The sequence below is a fragment of the Chrysochloris asiatica genome, unplaced genomic scaffold (assembly GCF_000296735.1).
Source record: "Chrysochloris asiatica unplaced genomic scaffold, ChrAsi1.0 scaffold00023, whole genome shotgun sequence".
NCBI lineage: Eukaryota > Metazoa > Chordata > Mammalia > Afrosoricida > Chrysochloridae > Chrysochloris > Chrysochloris asiatica.
In genome coordinates, this window is record NW_006408541.1 from 7,697,305 (window position 1) to 7,717,747 (window position 20,443).

Below are 20,443 nucleotides of genomic sequence, written 5' to 3' on the forward strand. Positions count from 1 at the left end.
ATGCAAAAGCTGGACAGTGAATAAGGAAGATCGTAGAAGAATTGATGCTTTTGAGTTATGGTGTTGGAGGAGAATATTGAAAGTGCCATGGGCTGCCAGAAGAACCAACAGACCTGTGTTGGAAGAAGGGCAGCCAGAGCACTCCTTAGAAGCCAGGATGGTGAAACTTTGTCTTTCATACATTGGACGTATTGTCAGGAGGGACAGTCCCTGGAGAAGGACATGTTGGTTGGTAAAGTGGAGGGTCAGCAAAAAAGAGGAAGTCCTCTAGTGAGATGGGTTGGCCCAGTAGTAGCAGCAACGGGCTCAAACTTAACAACAACTGTGTGTATGTTACAGGACTGAGCAGTGTTTCATTCACTATGAGTTGCAACTAACTTGATGGAACCTAACAATGACAACAACAACAAACTCCCCCCCCAAAAAATCCAGCCCATTGCCACCGAGTCAGTTCTGAGCCACAGCGGCCCCACGTGTTAGATAGAGAACAGAATCGCTCCACGGAGTTCTCTCGGCATCTTTGTGGCAGCTGATGGGCACTCCTTTCTTCTGTGGAGTTACTGGGTTGGTTTGAACCGTCAGCCTCTCAGTTAGCAATGGATCACAAAGTGCTTGTGTCACCAAGATCCCTTCAATTACCAGAAGGGGGACTGGAGCGTCCAAGAGATTATTCTGTACCCAGCCGTGTGCAATGTAGTGTCGAAGCAACCTTAAAATCATTCATTAAATAAAGAGGGAAGCCATAAGCTATCCGTGGGAGAGCTGACAATCTCAAGAGCCCGGAAGCCTTTCTCCCTCCTGTTTTCTCTCTTTATGGGAAATGTGCCACAGTTGTTTTCTCTCTGCTTTTTAAAGGCTTTCCTAATCCTCGGTATTTCCATCTCTTAAATGGGAGTGATGAGAGCGCTTGTTTACCTATTTAATCAAGTGGGAGTGAGGGTAAGTGCTGATTCTGCAGTGCCTGTAAAGGAACTATCTCAAAAGGCTTTTAAATGCCAAGGGTAGTGTTCCCAAACAAGTTTATTATTGTTGTTATTGAAGCAGCCCTAGTGGTACAGTGGTTAAGTGCTCAGCTGCTTACTAAAAGGTCAGTGGTTCTAACCCCTCAGCGGCTCCTGAGGAGAAAAGACCTATTGCTCTGCTCCCCGAGTTAATAGCTAGGAAACCCTTTGGTGCCCTATACTCTGTCTTATAGTGGGGACTGTGAGTCGGAATCAATTTCACGGCAGCGGGGAGTTATTATTATCACCATCATCACCACAACGCCATCTCCAAAGTGGCTTTTTTAGAAATGTTTTCCCTAATTGCCCCCATAAAATGCAAGTGCAAAATCATTTGAACTGCAAGTTCAGTGGTTCAAGCTCACCAGCTGCTCCTTGGAAACCCTATACAGGGTCGCTATGGTCGGAATCAAGGAGCTCTGGTAGTGTAGTGGTTACAAATCGGGCTGCGAACCTTAAGGTCAGCAGTTCGAAACTACCAGCTGCTCCGTGGGAAAAAGATGAGGCTTTCTACTCCCGTAAAGATTTACACCCTCGGAAACCCTATACAGGGTCGCTATGGGTCGGAACCGACTCGATGGCACTTAACAACAACAAGGACTTTTATGCATAAAAAGTACAAGATTTTTTGTTCAGTCCCTCCTAGATCCAATTTCAGGCCCCTTGGGAAGCAGTTCAAAAAGTCATCAAAGCCCCAGGTTTGCAAATCTTGCTCCCGCCTAGCATGAATGCAGCGGGGAGCACGCTCTGACTTCTTTATGGGATCGCAGAGTGCAGACTAGCTTTGGAGGTGACAGACCTGAGCTTCCACCCCAGCTCTGCTGCTCCCTCTCGGGAACGCTGTTTGTACTCTCAGAGACTCAGTTTCCTCATCTGTGAAATGGGAATAATAGCACAGCTGCTTCCCAGGGGAGCTGTGGGCAGAGACCCAGACCACTGCTACCACGCCTGCTCTGTAACTGGTCTCCTGGATGTCACCAGCAGATACCCCATCTCTGTACCTGTGCCAAAAGCCTCACAGACCGTCCAGGGAACGCAAAAGTCTCTTTTTCCTCCCTCTTGTATTTCCTTCTACAGAATCTATCAGATTAGTGGCGTCTTCTTTTTTTACAAAAATGGCTCGGCCCTCCCTGCTGATGGCGGCAGAGTCCAGCCTAGGCTTGAGCTGCCAGACAACATCGTTTTTCAGGATCAGGGGAATGTCTCTGGTTCACCTGCATAAGAAATTTCAAAAATTAATATCTTCTCCTCTCAGATTCCTAGTCCATTTTTCATAAAAAGAGGAATTCCTCTTTGGGGCCTGATTTGGCCACCTTTAAATTTTTTTAAAAAATCAATGGGATCATTTTATTGGATCGAAATATCTCTGTTGAACGAAGGGCTTCCGTTCCTGTGGTCACATAATGGATGAGACTAGAAGCGTTTGCAGCCAGCGATTCTTGGGCTCTGTGTAACCAAACGTGCCAGCCAGTGTCCCCTGAGGATGAGCGAGCAAGCACCAACAGCAGTATTCTGAAAAACTAATGGCAGTTGTACGTGCCCCTGAGCACTCACTGTGTTCTGATCGAATTGCATTTTTAGATCACATCTACTCCCCTCGAAGAAAATATCCTGAGAGCAGAATGCTTACCTTTGCTTCTACTGAGGTCAAAACTGCAAAATGTCCCAGCGCTTAGAATAAGACCTGAGATACCCCACCAGCAGCACCCAAAAAAAAAAAAAAAAACACCACTGTCATCAAGTTCGTTCCAAGTCATGATGACCTCATGTATTTTACAAAATAGAACTAATCCACTGGGCGTTTAAGGAGCTCTGATAGCGTAGTGGTTATGAATCGGGCTGCAAAATCTCTCCGTGGGAGAGAGATGAGGCATTCTGTTCCTGTAAAGATTTACAGCCTCAGAAACCCTGTTCAGGGTCACTATGGGTCGGAACCGACTTGAGGGCACTTAACAACTGGGGTTTTGCCTTTTTTTTGTTTTCTGTAATCTCTTTTTTCCCCCATTCAACAGTTTATAATACACATTGTGTTTCCTGATCTTGGTTGCAGCCTCCACTTCCTCCCTAGGCTCCCTGTTCCTGTTCCTCCTTGTTTCTGTCCCTTTATACCATCTGAACTTTCTCTTCCATCTCATGTGGTCTTGGCTGTCATCTTTATGGGACCAGATCACCAGGACTTTCTTCTGCAGTGCTGCTGGGTGGGTTCAAACCATGTTTGATGAATAAATGGACGGTGGCCTTTCAGGTCCATGACAGTAGAAGAGCAAGAAGATGAGACATGCACTCAGCTGCAAGTGGTAGAACCTTGACGACCCACTAACTAATACTTACAAGGATCAAGCTGGGAGTAGGTGATTCCAGGTTTGGGGCAGCAACTTAGTAAGGAGGCTGAGTTTAGCGCCTGGGATGAATGGTGGCTTGCATTAGGGTGGAGTTGATGCTGGTACGCTCTACAAGTTGTTTCAGTGAACAGTGTTGTGATGGAACTGTGGGTAAGCACGCAGCAGCAAACAACATCAACAGCAACAACAAAGGCTCAGGCATATACCAGCTGACCAGGATTTCTCCTTTCTGTGCCCTGGTGGTACAGGGCACTAAGCAAGGGCTGCTAATCATAAGCTTGGTGGTTCAAACTCACCTGGAGATAGATGAGGCTGTGTGCTCCCGTGAAGACCGACCGTTTGGGAAATCCTAAGGAGCAGGTCTACTCTGTCCTAGAGAGTCGTTATGAGTCGGAGGGGACTTGATGGCAGTGTGCAGGACAAAGAGCAACCTCTACCTTATGTGAGGGGAATTCAGAAAGTTCATGGAACAATCCCACTAACTTTCCATTCCGATTTTCCATGAACTTTTTGAAGCCTCCTCATGTAAAGGTTTGTTGTGGACACACCATCTGGCCCTCAGTGTTTGTTGCTCTGAGGTGTGGTGGAACCCATTATGACGCAGAGAGGCTCTGTGAACTACCAGATGGAACCCACCCAGCCCCATTATTGCTGCCACTATGTCAGTCCATTTTGTTTGGGGTCTTCCTCTTTCTTCCTGACCGTGTTGCTTTCCCATCATGACGTCCTTTTCCAGGGACTGCCCCCTCCTGATGACCTGTCTTTAGTGCATGGGTCGCATTCTCTCCATCTTCGCTTGTAAGGAGCATTCTGGCTGTGCTTCTTCACAGACAGGTTTTTCCGGTCTTCCCATAGTCCCATAGTCCGTGGTATAGTCAGTATTCCTCAACAACACTGCAATTCAAATGCATCTGTTAACACAAACCCGAGCATGTGAGGTCCAGGTTTCTAGTGCACAGAGTGTACCCCAGGAAGCTTTCTGGAGTCAGGTTAAATGCCTCCTGACAGCAGTCACCCCACAGAGCTTCTGAGGTTGTGAATCTTTAGGGAAACTGATTCCTGCATCTTCTCCCACAGAGAGGCCTTCTGGTTAGCAGGTGAGTAAGCATGTGGCGCTATGGGCTAAAGCGTCAGACTGCAAAGTCATTTGAACTGCAAGGTCGGTGGTTCAAGCTCACCAGCTGCTCCTTGGAAACCCTATACAAGGTCACTATGGGTCAGAATCGACTCCATGGCACTTCACAACAACAACAACCACTGTACCAGGGCTACTTATCAGTTATGCTTTTGTGGTTGTTAAGTGTCAAGTTGGTCCCGACTCATCACAACCCTGTGCAGGATTTCTGAGGAGCGGCTGGTGAGCTTGAACCGCTAACCTTGTGATTCAAACAACCTCACGGTCCAGTACTTATCCTACAGTGCCACACCAGGACTCCACTTATCAATTATCGAAGGCATCAACCTTAGACAATAAAAAGTAGATTACAGGCTGTAGGGTAAGCTTCTAATACAAAGATTTTCATGTCACCTAGTTTCAGGTGTACGACACGGTGATCAAATTCATCTAAACCTTTCCGTTTTCTCCACTTAGATTCCTTCTTCACGCCCAGAGTTTTCAGCTCCCAGTCCAATCTAAGCTTCTCTTCCCAAAACTCTTTTAGAAATTGACGAGGCTCTTCTTCATTTATTAGGCCCTAAGCATTACATTTCTTATGGAAGCCAAGTCTCTGGTCCCAGGGCTTTGGCCCATTGTCTGCTCTCTCAACTAGCTACATACATCCCTCTCTGGTGGGCTCTCCACAGTTTTTCTTCAAAGTGTTTCTCCTCAGAATCCTCACGCCAACTCCAGGGCTTTCTTCTGTGATTATTCTATTTATCAATGTCTAGTTCGCATGAACCTTTTGTGGAATAAAGTACTCTTGCCTGTATAATTAGATCTGAAGGTTATTCGTTTATTCACATATGTAGATAAATGGAGTTGAGGATAAGAAAAAATGTAGTCCCCACATGTGACTGTCTCACAGCAGTACTGAGAAATGCATTTGTAAACTACATTATGAAACATAAACAAATGCATCCCAGGCCACTGATAAAAAGAATCAGAGAACTCTGAGGCTGTAAATCTTGATGGGGACAGAAAGCCTCACCTTTCTTCCGCAGACTGACTGGTAGATTCGAACTGTTGACCTTGTGGTTAGCAGTCCATTGCACTCAGGGGTCGTTTGCCACCAGAGTTGTCGTTGTTAAGTGCCTTCGTTGTTAAGTGCGAACTTAACAACAACAACTCTGGTAGCAAAGGACTATGAGCTGGGCTGCTAATCACAAGGTCAACAGTTCGAATCTACCAGTCAGTCTGCAGAAGAAAGGTGAGGCTTTCTGTCCCCATCAAAATTTACAGGCTCGGAAACCCGATACAGGGTCACTATGGAGTTAGATACTGCTGACCATGAGGCAGAGTCCTGAGGGGACACTGTAGGATAAGCACTGACTGCTAATGGCAAGGTTGGCGGTTCAAGCTCACCAGTCGCTCCTCAGAAACCCCATGTAGGGTAGCCATGATTCAGAACAACAATGACAACAGCTCCGAGATTTACTGAATTCAAGTCCAGCCTGTGGTCGCCTTGGCGGGGCCAGGCCATATAATTTCAAGGGCTTATATGGCCCGCAGGCCAGACATTTCCCCATCCCTAGTTTAGACCACTTTCTGATGCATGGTTGCTGTTGTTGTTGTTAAGTGCCTTCAAGTCGAATCCGACCCATAGCTACCCTGTATAGGGTTTCCGAGGAGCGACTGGTGAGCTTGAACTGCTGACCTGGCAGTTCAAATGGCTTTGCAGTCTGGCGCATTAACCCACAGTGCCACACCAGGACTCCATTTTTATTAAGTGGTATCAAAAGAGGGAGGTGCAGAACAAAGCCTATAGTATTCCACCATTGTGTGTGAAGGGAAAAAGGAGCAAATGTGTGTGTGTTTGCAAATGTTACTGTAAGGGCTTCTAGAAGGATGAGTTCACATTTCTTTAAATAAAAAAAACTCATGAAAGTCCTCAGTAAGGAGGGAGTGAATGACCAGAGGGAGGGAAAGGCTAGGAGGCTTCTTTTCCACTGGATTGGCACAGAGGCAGTTACATTTCCCTCACTTTCCGCTTGAGTCCAGCATTTTCATCATGAACTATTCTAACCTACATCATGCTGATGTTTGAGAATTCTCCCCCACGTCCTGAAAGCTTACCCTTTTCCTTTATTTGTGTGATAATTTCTCAGCGAGCACATCCTGGCTTTTTAATATTAAGAGCAAGAAATCTAATCACACAGTGAAATTTTCCAATCGGACATCTTCCTTCAAGCCCTATCTGCCACAGGAATCCTTATCCCAAGGCCTTTAAAGCAACACAGGCATTTGCACGACACAGGAAATCACAACTGTTTAAAGTGCCATTTGACTCCAGCAAGCATGCTCTGAAAAGGGTCATTTCTGCAAAATGTTGAGAGGCCTTCATCCATCCGTGTTCTCCAGGGCTTTCCATAACCCTTTGAGATGCAAACACAAGTCTCTTTTGAAGAACTCACTGCCATCTTCTTTGCTTCCCAACCCTTCCTCTCCAGTGATTGTTGTAACTCCTTTAACAGCAGTGGGTGTCTGATCCCAGCCACTCCCAGGCGCTTATTTTCCATGACTCTACGGGACCCCTGCATCTTTGGCAAGATTTGGAATTTCCCTTTGCAATTGGTCTGTGTTTTATTGCCACTTGGTTTCTCTCTTATCCGGACAGATGGGGATGCTGGTACATAAGACAGTGCCCAGGGAGGGAATCATTTTCAAACTGGTCCCTTCCTTTCTGAATGAAATAATTATGACAGTTTCTGCTCCCCTTGCTATTTGACCTCTTAAGCTGTGGGTGTTAGTTGTCTTGAGTCTGTTTTGACTCCTGGTGACCCGGGTGTGTCAGAGTAGAATTGTGATCCTTATACTTTTCAAGGCCGGGACCTTTTGGTAGTAGATTGCCAGATCTGTCTTCCAGGGACCTCTGGGTGGGTTCAAACTACCAACCTTTTTGTTTAGTATTGGAGTGCTTAAGTGTTTGCACCACCCATGGTTCAGGATCATGTAACACTAAAAGGAACACCCGTACAAATGTATATTGCCACACTGTTATTATTGGGGATTGTCCCCCGGAGACTGGCACTTGGCTCAGTGATGTGCTGCCCTCTCAGGGTTTGTGTTCCCACCCATGTGCCTGACGAACCCTGCTATATGCCAGCTGGATGCAAAACAGACCAAGTCTCTACCCACTTGGGGCTTATATTCTAGTAGGAAACAGCTGAAAGACAAGTCCATGAACCAATGGGATCATTCCAAGTGTGATGGATGCTTCAAGGACTGGAGGAGGCATCGCTCCAGATAGGGTGGTCAGAGAGGCCTGACTCGAGGCCTGTGTGAAAAGGGTGGAGCCGTGCATAGGAAGATCTAGAGGGAAGGCCACAGGTGGGGACAAGGTTGGTGCATTGAGAGGTATGAAGAAGAGCTCAGGAAGGGCTGACATTACAGTGGATGTGGCCCATGGAGAGCAGTCTGCACTTGACTTTCATTGTGATGTGTCCTCACTGGATCATTTCATGCAGATGAGTGACATGATCTAATTATTGTCTAAAACAAACCAAAAGAAGGCTTGCCAATGGTTCCCAGATGTGAGAAACCCTAGTTTGTTTCTTGTGCATGGTATCTCCTGAAAATCCACTAATTCTATGGTTGGCTTCATGTATCTTTTCCTCCTTCTCTTCTGGTTGTTCTTCTGGCTCAGCATGGTTGTTCGGAGTTTGAGCTTTGGAATGGGACAAGCATGAGTTCAAGTCCACAGTGTACGACTTAGGAGCAGGACAGCGTTAGAAGAGTGACTTCATTTCTCAGGGTCTTAGTGTCCCAGTCTGCAAAATGGGAGTGCTGATCGTACCTAACTTGTACATACGCTGTGTCACTTAGGTAAATTTTCCTGTTACCGCATTCTTCATGATGGTTGGCACCCCACCGGGGGGCATTCACTGAATGTTAGCTGTTGTTCCTACAATTCTGCCAAATGAAGAGGTTTAGCTTTGGCACGTGGTCAAAATAAAACAGAAAATAACCCTTCCTTAAGAGCTCTGAGCATTGCAACACAAACGTTAAAAACAACAAAAACAAAAAATGCACAATTAGAATTCTGTTGAAACAACCATTAAAAAAAATTTTGTTTTTAATGCTTGGAAAATGATAAACATTTCTGGAACATGTCTTGCCCAAATTCTTGGATTTCTGAGTATAAATTGATTCATATTGTTACTATTTTTTAAAATCTTTCCACAGCACTCAAGCTTGTAGGCTAAGCCATTGGAATAATCCCTTCCCTATGGCTTTTTGTTGTTGTTGTTGAAACGTGATCTCGAGTCAGTTCTGACTCATAACAACCCAGTCTAGGTTTTTTTGTTGTTGTTGAAACGTGTTCTTGAGTCAGTTCTGACTCATAACAACCCGGTCTAGGTTTTCCTAGGAGCAGCTGGTACAACTTTTGAGGTTAGCAGTCCTGTGCTTTTCCTACAGAGCCACACCAGGCTTGTATTTAAGACTTATAAACCAGTAATCATAGTAATAACACCTTGTTGTTGTTAAGTGCTGTCGAGTCGGTTCCAACCCATAGTGATCCTGTACCTGTATAGGGTTTCCGAAGAACAGTTGTTGAGCTTGAACCTCTGACCTTGTGGTTCAAACCCACTTTGCAGTCCAGTGCGTTAACCCACAGCACCACATCAGGACTCATAAATATGACAAAAATAACTAAAGTTCACTAAGTACCCACCATATACCACCCTGTACACCTTATGGGAAATGTTACTGTTAAGTACAATTGAGTCTGTTCCGACTCATAGCAACCCTGTATAGAGTTTCCAAGGCTTTAAATCTTCTCAGTAGCAGAAAACCTCATCTTTCCCCCATGGAGTGGCTGGCAGACCTTGTGGGTTTAAAGTCCAGTGTTTATCATGTGATTCCACCATATTCTCTTTTATGGAAAATAGTTCACTTTAACCCTCACGATTACCCTCTGAGAAGACACTAGGATTTTCATACTCATTTTATAAGAAAAGTGAAGCATCACTGGATAACGTATCTTGCCCCCAAGTCACATATTTTAAAAGTAAAAGCTTAGGAGTCAAACCAGCTCTATCTGCTCTAAGTTCTTAACAATTATACCAAGTTCCAACTAGAAATAAATTCTTGACTACACATCTATGCAAAATGATTTTCTTTAAAACGTAGTGCAAAATACCTTTTCTACAACAAGGAGATCAAATGTTTCACCTCTCCAGCCCTCTAAATATTTGGGAGTTGCCACTTACACTCTTGTTTTTTTGTTTGTTTGTTTTTTTCCGTATTCCCTAGCCTTAAGCTCTTGCACATTTTTGGGTGTTTTTTTTTTTTTTTTTTTTTATGAAAATAAACCCTTTTGGTATTTCATCTGCTTTATAAGGAAACACTTTATTGAAACCAGACTCAGAAGGGCTTCTCCCAAGATTTTTCATATGAACAGAGAGCTGAGTTCGGGTGTTTAGAAGCAACTTTTTATTCTTCCTGTAATGATGTGAGGCAACCTGGTGTAGGATAAGCACTAGACTTCTAACTGGGAAGTCGGAGGTTCAAACCCACCAGCCGCTCCTCAGAAACCTTGTTCAGGGTCGCTGTGAGTCAGAAAGAAGTGAGAAAGGCCTGTGAGCCAGCCCTCTCCTTCGCCAGAGTCTAAGACCTATAAGTCCAGTGGACTTTTCCTCTACTTGCTCACCCAGGCTGGTTCTGTGTGCATGTTTCATGTTTCAGACAATCCTGGATTTGTTGTGAGGTTTACCTAAGGTTCCAAATGACCACCTTGCTTTTTCCCAAGCGGGTTTGCTTCCTGCACTTTCACTGAGAAAACAAAAGGCTGTTGTTGCTGTTACTGTTACGTGCCATCGAGGCAGTACCGATTCATAGTGACCCTGTGCATAAAAGGATGAACCACTGCCCAGTCCTGCGCCATCCTCACAGTCGTTGCTATGCCTGAACCCATTGCTGCTGCCACTGTGCCAGTCTATCCAGCTGGGGGTCTTCCTCTTTTTCTCCCACCCTCCACTTCACCAAACAGGATGCCATGTTTGTTAAACAACACATTGTGAGTGTTTTCAATTTCTGCCCCATTCTTCAGAACTCTTTTCCTCCTATGTGAAAGTGTCATTGAGTCGGTTCTGACGCATAGCAACCCTGTATAGGGTTTCTGAGGAGCAGTTGGTGAGCTTGAACTGCCGACCTCATGGTTCTAACTGACCTTAAAGTCCAGTACTGAGGAGGCAGTTCAATCCTAGTCCAACAGCAGTGAGAGCAGGAATCGGTGGACTTGGTGGAGAAGGCAGAGCCTGCTTTATTTGCACTGTCTTGGACAACTCACCCTGCACTTTTCTGTCCCCACCTGCCTGAGGTCTGACTTATGTTCTTGTGTGAACATCTGCTCTTCCAACCTCAAATCAGAAACGCCCCAAGTATTACGTTTTTAAATCTTCCCGTTTTACCAAGAATTCATGTAAGTGTAGGTCCTGTGGTCTCAAGCATTCCAGTCTTCATGAGCAGGGCAGAGAACCAGGCAGCGTTCATTGCCTGGTGTTACCAGTAAGTTACCGTGAATCAGAACTGATTCGTTGGCAACTCACCACAAATCTGGCGAAACAGAGAGAGCACAAATGACAGTCTGCCACCCACTGACTTCCGGGCAGCCTTGGGAAGTGAACCACCCTGTTTTCTCATCCACAATGCAAGGTACTAACGTGCCTAGCATCTATTCAGCGCTTACTGTATCCCAGGTCCTAGTCTGTGAGAATATTAACCCATGTGATCCTCATAAAAAAATTATGAGGTAGGTTCTATTATTTGCATTATTTGACCAGGAAATGGAGTTACAAAAAAGTTAAATCACTCGGACTCAATCAGGCCATCAAAGTCAGTGGTTCTTGACCACGAGCGATGTTACTCCGCTGTGAATCATTTGGCAATTTTTGGTTGTCACTCAGGCACCTAGTGGGTGGAGGCCAAGGATGCTGCTAAGTTCCCTACAATGCACAGGACAGCCCCATAGCAAAGAATGGTATCGCCCCAAATGCCAGCAGTGCCAAGGCTGGGAAACCTTGTTCTAGCGATAGATCCCACGCTCTTAATGGCTGCACTGTGTGGTACTGCAGGATCAACACTGGACTGTGAACCACAAGGTCAGCAGTTCAAACCCACCGGCCGCTCCTAAGAAACCCTTTGCAGGGTGTCTTTGAGTCGGAACCAACTCCACAGCACAAAACAACAACTGTCTTCCAGGTGACTCGATGACCATGTCTTTCCCAGAGTTCCTATGAAGGTGGTGTGGCTGTTAAGTGCTGTCAAGTTGGTGCCCATAGCGTCCCTGTATTAGGTTTCTGATGAGCAGATGGTGAGCTTGAACCACCAACCTTGCAGTTCAAACCGACTTTGCGGTTTAGTGCTTAATTGTCCCACAGCGCCATACCAGGGCGTCTATGAAGGTGAGAGAGTGTAAGGAAGGTTCAGCACCTGGAAGGCAGCGGGTCTGTGGTCATTGTCTTTCCCTTCTCGGCAGCCTTCTCTTTCCATCTTCCCAGAAGCAGGATCGATGACTGCCCAGGTATCGAACCTCAGCTTCCCAGCGTGACCGGAGAACAGCTCCGTCCCAGTGCCGCCTCCCAGCCTCTGTCTATCCAGTGTTCAGAGTCTATTATGAATCCGTGCACTTCCTCGCTCAGTTGAATAACTGCTGTTTATCTTTGTGTTTACAGTTGATTTGGGAATAAGTATCCGAGAGGATAATGCAGCCGGTTCTTCCCCCAAGACGGTGGAGATAAGCAATGTGGCAGATGCCAACGGAAAGAATCTTGGGAAAGAGGCCAGGCCCGAGGCACCAGCTGCTAAATCTCGTTTTTTCCTGAGACTCTCGCCTCTTGTACCAGGACGTGCTGGAGACGAAGCCACAGATTCATCCGCTGGATCAGGGCAGCTTGATGTCAGCTGCAGTAAAGCCTCGGGGAACAAAGGCCCAAGTGAGAGCATGGTGCTCCCTGCCGCAGCTGCAGCAGGGCCCGGCCCCAATAAAAGCCCAGGGCAGGCCCCGGCTGAAGACGAAGCCACCGCTGCCTGTTGGGGACCGGAGCCTCTGCCCCTCGAGTCAGAGGGCGCAGTTCCTGCCAAGCGCAAAGACCCCAGCTTTTTCGACAGAGTTTTCAAACTGGACCAGGCACGGGAAAAGGCCCCAGGTGACCGCCAACCAGAAACCCAGCGCGCCCTGAGTCAAGAAAGTGCTGTTGAAAGCGCTGTGTCTTCCGGGCCGCCCCACCATGTGCCAGCAGAGCAGGCAAGTACTTAAAAAGGACGGTCCACTTCATTCCCAGGGCAGAACCAGGGGCACACGTTGGGTAAGGCAGCCGACTGCACATATGTTGGCCACGGTCACCAAGGGCCTTTGACAAAGTATCGATCGAGCTGTTGACCCTTCTAGAACAAGCAGCACATTGTAGCGCAGTGTCTTCCTGATGTTTCTGATGTCACAGAAAAGATGAGATGAGGTCCTCCTGCCACTTGTCAGCGGTGGACAGGTGGGAGGTGGACAGTCTGCATCTCTGATCAGTGGGCTCTGGAGGGAGAAACATTAGTGGGATAATATACACCCTGCCTGCTTGGTTTATAGGATTCAGTGGGGACGCATTTCCTCTCTGACTTGGATTGATCTTGGGCACACAGGCTCAGGTTTAAATAAAGAGCCTTCACAACTCTGGGCAGGCTCTTTTATGTGCTAAGTTATTTTCCAAGCAAGCAAGAGTCATATCTTTGTGAAAAGTAGATTTTTGTTGTTGTTGTTTTTTAGGAGGTATCCTTGAATTGGTTGCTTTCTTCCCTGAGCAAAGAGAAGCAAGTTCTTTCTGATGTTATAAAGAGCATTTGCTCCTAACCTTGAAAGCTTGTTTCCATTCTGGGCAAGGATTCCTTGAACGAAGATGAAATTTAAATTGATGTGTTATATATTTTTAAAGGCACCTTATTCCTTGGTTTAATAGGCTGTTAAATAACAATATGTTTCAAAAACTGGAAATAAAGTTCAGTGCCTCTAGTTGAGTTGGGAAGCTCTGGCAATGCAGTGGTTAAGTGCTCGGCTGCAAATCTTAAGGTCAGCAGTTTGAACCCACCAGCCATTCTGTGGGAGAAACCCGAAGCCCTGGGTTTCATAAAGATTTATAGTTGTAGAAACCCTATGGGGCAGCGCCACTCTGTCTTGTAGCTTTGTTAACAGTCAGGCTCAACTTGACGACGAGGGCTTTACTTTTTAGTTGAGTTTAGAACTGGAAAAAAAAAATTTTTTTTAATGGGCTGTGTTTTATATTACCTGGCTGCATAGTAGAGCCATCAGTGTATTTGATTCTTGAAGCCATAGATGTATTTGGCTTAACAAAAACTAGCTATGTGTTGAGACAGAGCCTCAGTGGATCAACAGTTGAATAATTGACTGCTAACCAGAAGGTCAGATGCTTGAGCCCACCCAACATCTCCAAGGGAAAAAGACCTGGTGATTTGAACCCATAGAAAGCCCCACAGAACATATAACCCCTCTGTGTTAAACAGGGCTGGTATGAGTCAGGGTACCACACAACATTGATGCCTGCACAGGATATGGTAATACTACTGGCTGTCACTAATGGAGGACTTAAAATATGAGAGTGTCTGTTTTAAGCACTATGTGCACATTTCTCTTAATTTTTTAAATGAAAATAAGTATCCCATTACTCTGTGGTTTTAATACATTAAGGATGGCATCAAGAATGATGTTATTAGGTACCAACTGAAGATGCTGGATGATGAAAATTGGAGAAAGATAATTAGGGTCATTTCTTAGGTAATGAGTGGGTTGATGGCTCAAGTCTACCCAGAGGTGCATTGGAAGAAAGGCCTGGCATCCTACTTCCCTGAAAAGCAGCCATTGGAAACCCTACGGGGTGCATTTCTACTCTGGCACCCACTGAGAATCTGAGTCGACTCCAGGGCAATTGGTGCTCTTTCTGTCAGCAGTTTTTGATTCAAAGAGCTTTTCCTTGAAAAGCTCTAAAAATGTCTCTTCCAATGCCTGGTTTTCCAAATGCACCAGTTCAGTAGGTCAGTTGAGTGGTATTTTTGTGTAGTTCACAAGTTCAGTCTTTTGTACAGTTCATAAGTAGTCAGAATGCCTGCTCTCTTGAAGCTTACAGTCCAGGGAAAGACGCAGGGTAATGAACAGACCCGGCAACGCAGGGGTCTCATGCCCTGCTGTAGTAATCCAGACTGTTGGAAAGGGTGCCAGGACCCAAGAAGGCTTAGCACAGTGGGCTTAGGGAACACTATCCACTATTAACCAGGAGAGCCGTAAACCTGACCTGACTGACCCTCAGTAGGAAAACTCTTGTTGAGGCCTCATTCTTGCTCATGGCTTCTCAGGCCCTTCTGAGGTTGTGATTTTTAATATTCACACATTTTTTAGCATGGACATCCAAACTCAGCCCATTGTTGAGTTGGGGAGAGACTGGATGATATATGGGAAGAGAATGAAGGACAAGAAAGCAAGTCTGTGTTTTACCTGTCTTTGGACAGATGTCAATGGCTCCTCCAAATCCCCATCTTAATGAAGTGTCCAGTTCAGCATCTTGAACAGATTAAGCTGCAACCCACACCCACTCCCACACCCACACTCAGATACACATACTCAATCCACAACTAAGAAAAAAGAGGAAACCTTTTAGAGTTGGACTCTAGCAGCTGAACTTAGATCACTGACAGACAGGCTGTTTACAACAACGCCTCACTTGGAGCAGAATGAGTTCCAGAATGAGAATCGAGTCACAAAATACAGGGGCTTGGATTAGGAACATGGTGGGTATCAAATGTGAGAGGGCTTCAGAAAGTTCGTGGAAGAATGGAATTGCATGATGATGGAATTTTTTCCAAGAATTTTTTGAAACCCCCTGCCCTCCACCTCACATAGCCAAGATGACAGGTGGGATTTTGAAGTTCCAGTCATCTCTAAGTAAGGCCTACAAACAGCCCTCCCTCCCTGCACTAGTTGAGCTCATTCACCGTTAGAATCTGCTTGTGTGTGTTATCCTGCTTGTAGATTTCTGTTCTTTGGTGGTAGTGTTGTTGGAATTTAAAGTATTGAGTGCATATAAAACATAGAAAAGTAGTGAAACAGCCATTTCTCCTTCAGCCGGTATTCAAATACATCTGTCTGCATGGATTTCTCTCTTTTTTAAAAAGCAAAACACAGCCTTCTGCTTGTTAAGGCTTCTTAACTGATCGCTGGCTGCATACTTCTGTAATAGGGAGGGGATACATTCTTCTATAGGTGTAATGAGCAAATCAAACCCTCATAAAGAAATGAGAATGAGAGTTGTCAATCCATGACTTTCTTGGTGGAAGGACCACAGTATGCAGAAGTGGCCATCCATGTATTGATTCCGAATCTTTGGGGTAAATGATGCTTACGGCTCAGTCTTGTCCACTGTTCTCCCGCTCACACGTCCCTCCCCCCCCCCCCATCCACTGCAAGTTCCATGCTGGATTGGAATTCCAGCCACAATCCAACAGAGCTGTGAATTGGGAGAGAGATAGCGCCATTTCATTCTGGGGGGAAGACAAAATCTTCTATGTTTGCAGAACGACAATCTTATTTTTGTGCCCTAAAAAACTACATTCAGAGCATAGCAGAATTAAAACAAGGCAAGAATTCATGAACAAATGCAGCATTTACTATGTAGGCCAAAGAAAAGATAAATTATATGCCTGAAAGATTTCACTGAGCTGCAATTCACACAAACAAGCATCGTGATGGCAGGAATGAGATTTTCCCCCCTCTCCCTTTAACAGCAGAACCAAAGGCTATCAGATATGCATTGAAAAGACTCATCACACACGCAAGCATGGGTCACTTTGTGAAAATTTGACCTTTATTGGTTGGAAACAACAGCACCTTTCTTCCTGCCATCAGCATGGTTCTGGCAGGAAGTCTGTTGTGAGGGACACCTACAGTTTTACCAGGTACTATTTTAAGAGATTTCATGAGAATGTTCCTTTCCCTTCAAAATTTAAATTTTACAGTTGTATAAATACCAACCTTGTGAAAGGCATTAGACAGATAAATAATGATTCTGGTCTTCCAATGAGCGCAGTCGTTCCGTAGGATAAGTACTAGACTATGAACCACAAGCTTAGAGGTTCGAGCCCACCACCTGCTCTTCAGGAGAAAGATGAGGCTTTCTGCTTCCTCAAAAACAGCCTCAGAAACTCTATACAGGGCTGCTGTGAGTTGCAACCAACTCGATGGTACTTAACAACAACTGCTTTTCAAGGAACATAGGATCTAGTTATTAAATACCATCAGTTCCAACTCACAGCTTCCCTGTATAGGGTTTCTGAGGAGTAGCTGGTGAGTTTGAACCCCCAACTTTTGGGTCCAACCGACCTTGCAGTCCAGTACTTATCCTGCAGTGCCACACCAGTTGTTGTTGTTATTGTTAAGTACTGTCGAGTTGGTTCTGACCCATAGCAACCCTGTATAGGGTTTCCAAGGAGCAGCTGGTGATCTTGAACTGCCGACCTTGGTGTGCAAACTGACCTTGCAGTCCAACACATTAACCCACAGTGCCACACCAGGACTCCTAGAATCTAATGGGAGATGTAGTTTTTTTGAAGAGAGATTGGGATAAGTGTGTATTTTGCTCAGATTACAAATATTAAGAACAATAGTCAGTGCCTTCGTGTCCTCCTATCCTTCTCTGTCTCCTCCTGTCCAGTCTTTTGTCTCCACAAAACTGCCACAAGTCACCATGATGGTGAACATTCCCTCCTTCCCCTCCTGCCTCCGTCCTCCCATCCCCCAGCTGCCAAATTGGGTAAATCTTCATCCCTAACCTACTAGTCCTTCCAGATACTTTGGACGGGGTACCCCTCTCCTTCTTGAAACAGCTCCTTCCATTGGCTTTCAGGTCCTCTCAACTCCCTGCCCATCTCTTTTTCAGGGTCACATCTTTGCACATTGGGGTTCCCCAGGGTTCAGTCCTTGAATTGCTTCTTTAGTTATGTTTCTTTCTTGCAGGTCTCTTCTAGCTCCAAAGGGTTATGTATAGTGTGGTGCTCTAGGAGTCCTGGCATGGCACTGTGGGTTCATGTGCTAGGCTGCAAATGCATTTGAACTGCAAGGTTGGTGGTTCAAGCTCACCAGCTGCTCCTTGGAAACTCTATACAGGGTTGCTGTGAGTCATAAGCAACTCATTGGCACTTAACAACATAGGATAAGCACCGGTCTGGTAATTGCAAGGTTGGCAGTTCAAATCCACCAGCCACTCCTCAGAAACCCTATACAGGGTCTCCATGAGTCAGAACTGGCTTGGCAGCACTTAACAACAGCAGCAATCTAGTGACAAGTCCCAATTTTGCAGCTCTAGCCTAGACCTAAGAAGTGCAGCCAGAGTGCTCCTTAGAGGCCAAGATGGCCAAACTTCATCTCTCATACTTCAGACATATTGTCAGGAGGGACCAGTTGCTGGAGAAGGATAACATGTTTGGTAAGGTGGAGGGTCAGAGAAAGAGAGGAAGACCCCCAGTGAGATGGATTGGCAAAGTGGCAGCATCGATGGACTCAAGCATGGCAACAGTAGTGAGGTTGGCCCAGGATCGGGCAGTGTTTCGTTCTGCTGTACATAAGGTCACTATGGTTCGGTACCGACTCGATGGCACCTAACAACAACAACAGCCTAGACCTACTCCCTGAAGTCCAGGCTTGAGCATCTAGCTGCCTCCTCTTCTGTCTTCATGGATGTTTCATGTCCAGTTGAATGTTTCATGAGTGTCCCATCCTCACTACGCCCAAAACTGAACTCTTGATTTATGCCTAAAACGGCCATCTAATGCCCACCTGTTTAATCTATGGGTTCAGTTCTTGGACCTCCATCCTGTCTCTGCTATCTGGTGGTTGACTTGCAATTAAAAACCGATGCCCTCCAGAGCTCTACTCCGCGTGGTATAAAGCTGCAGGTCAAAACAAAAGCGTAGCAGCCAAATAGTCTAGAGTTCAACTTTGGTCAAGTTTCTTGCCCTCTCTGAGACTCTGTCATTTCGTCTGTAGAATGGGAGTAATAGTAATATCTAGCTCTTCTTCTTCACATTACCCACCATTCCTCTGTGCTAAGTGTATTCACATTACTCAGTGGTGGTGGCAGTGTGCCGTGGAGTTGGTCCTAACTCATAGCAACCCTGGATAGGGTTTCTGAAGTTATCAATCTTTATGAAAACAGAAAGCATCGTCTTGCTGCTGCAAAGCAGATGGTAGATTCGAACTGCTGACTTTGTGGTTAGCAGCCCAGCTCGTAACCCACCACATTACCAGGGCTCCTTTAGCACTAAGAAATTGCATTTAGGGGGCAGAAAAAGGCAAAAATAGTTATTATTAACATGATGGGTTTTTCTCCTGGTGTGGCACTATGGGTTAATGTGCCAGACTGCAAAGTTGTTTGAACTGCAAGGTAGGTGGTTCAAGCTCACCAGCTGCTCCTTGAAAACCCTATACAAGGGTCGGAATCGACTCGACGGCACTTCACAACAACAACAACAACTGGAGAAAAATATTGCAAGTACCATGGACTGTCAGAAGAACGAAGAAATGTGTGTTGGAAGAAGTACTGCCAGAATGCTCCTTGGAAGCCAGGATAGCCAGACTTCACCTCTCATACTTTGGAGGGCCCAGTCCCTGGAGGACACCATGCTTGGTAAAGTGGAGAGTCAGTGACAAAGAGGAATATCCCCCCCACCACCACCACCACCACAAACACACACAAAGAAGCTAGATTGGCACAGTGGCAGTAACAGGCTGAAATGTACCAACAACTGTGAAGACAGCACAGGCCTGGGCAATGTTTTGTTCTGTTGTGCACAGGGTCCCCGTGAGTCGCAACTGACTCGACAGCACCTAACAATAACAACTTCAAATTTTAGTTTTGTTACCTTTCCCTTCCATTGTCCTCAACCCAGACTCACGGAGAGAACACAGGTGTATCAAGTTTGAGAGCAAGCTCACTGACTTGGGTGAGGAGGGCAGAGAAGTTGTGTAATAGTTGTGTATAGTAGAGTTCTAGAATTTAAATGCCCATGTCCAGATTCCTCAGTCTGACTTTTAAGGGTCTCCACACCTTTCCTCTGCCTACTTTTCTAAGTAACCTATCCACTCTGCCTTTAAAATTCGCCAGTCAACGTGTCCAGCTTACCCTCCTGTGCAGATGTCGTTTTCTGCCCACGCCGTCTCTGCCTTGATCACTTTCTCCCTTTGCCTGTTCAGTTTGGCTTCACCTACAAGTGCCTGGTTTTCCCTGAGGCTGACCACACCTTAGTGGTTCCCGAATGCTTGAGTCCTCCGAGGACTTTTCATTTGCTCTGTGTTACATCATGTTCTGGGATAAGGTCACTTGGAACGGGTCCTCTCACCAAGCCATCAAAGCTTACAAGATCATTCCTAGAGTTTTGTGAGTTTACAGATGAGAAAACCAAGTCACTTCCTGCAAACCTCACAGGTACAAAGCAGCTTTTAAAATCAGGATTTCCCACCTTCAAAGCCCAGACAGTTAAGTGCTCAAAGTGATGATTGAAACTTGGCCCAGGGAGGTTGCAACTCATGCAAATTCGAGTAATGTTAATTTGAGAAAAATGTAATTCAAATATATTGCTGCTGTTGTTAAGTGCCATCGAGTTGGCGACTCAGAGAGACCCTGGATAGGATTTCCAAGAAGCAGCTAGTGGGTTTGAACTAACGACCTTACCGTCCCAACTGATCTTGTGGTACAGTGCTTATCCTACAGTTCCACACCAGGACTCCTAAAATGTATTCTTGTTGCTGTTGTTAGGTGCCATCGAGTCAGTACCGACTCATAGTGACCTTATGCACAGCAGAACGAAACACTGCCTGATCCTGGGCCAACCTCACCACTGTTGCCACGCTTGAGCCCATCGATGCTGCCACTTTGCCAATCCATCTCGCTGGG

General features: G+C 45.8%; 1 protein-coding gene across 1 annotated transcript in view; it reads left to right on the forward strand.

Annotated features, from left to right (window-relative positions):
• The window catches only part of BCAS1 (breast carcinoma amplified sequence 1), a 135,660-nt gene that overhangs the window by 16,073 nt on the left and 99,144 nt on the right, over positions 1–20,443 (forward strand). The window contains exon 5 of the mRNA XM_006839322.1: positions 12,176–12,747. Coding sequence (XP_006839385.1) covers positions 12,176–12,747 — 572 coding nt within the window. The remainder of the gene's footprint in view (positions 1–12,175; positions 12,748–20,443) is intronic.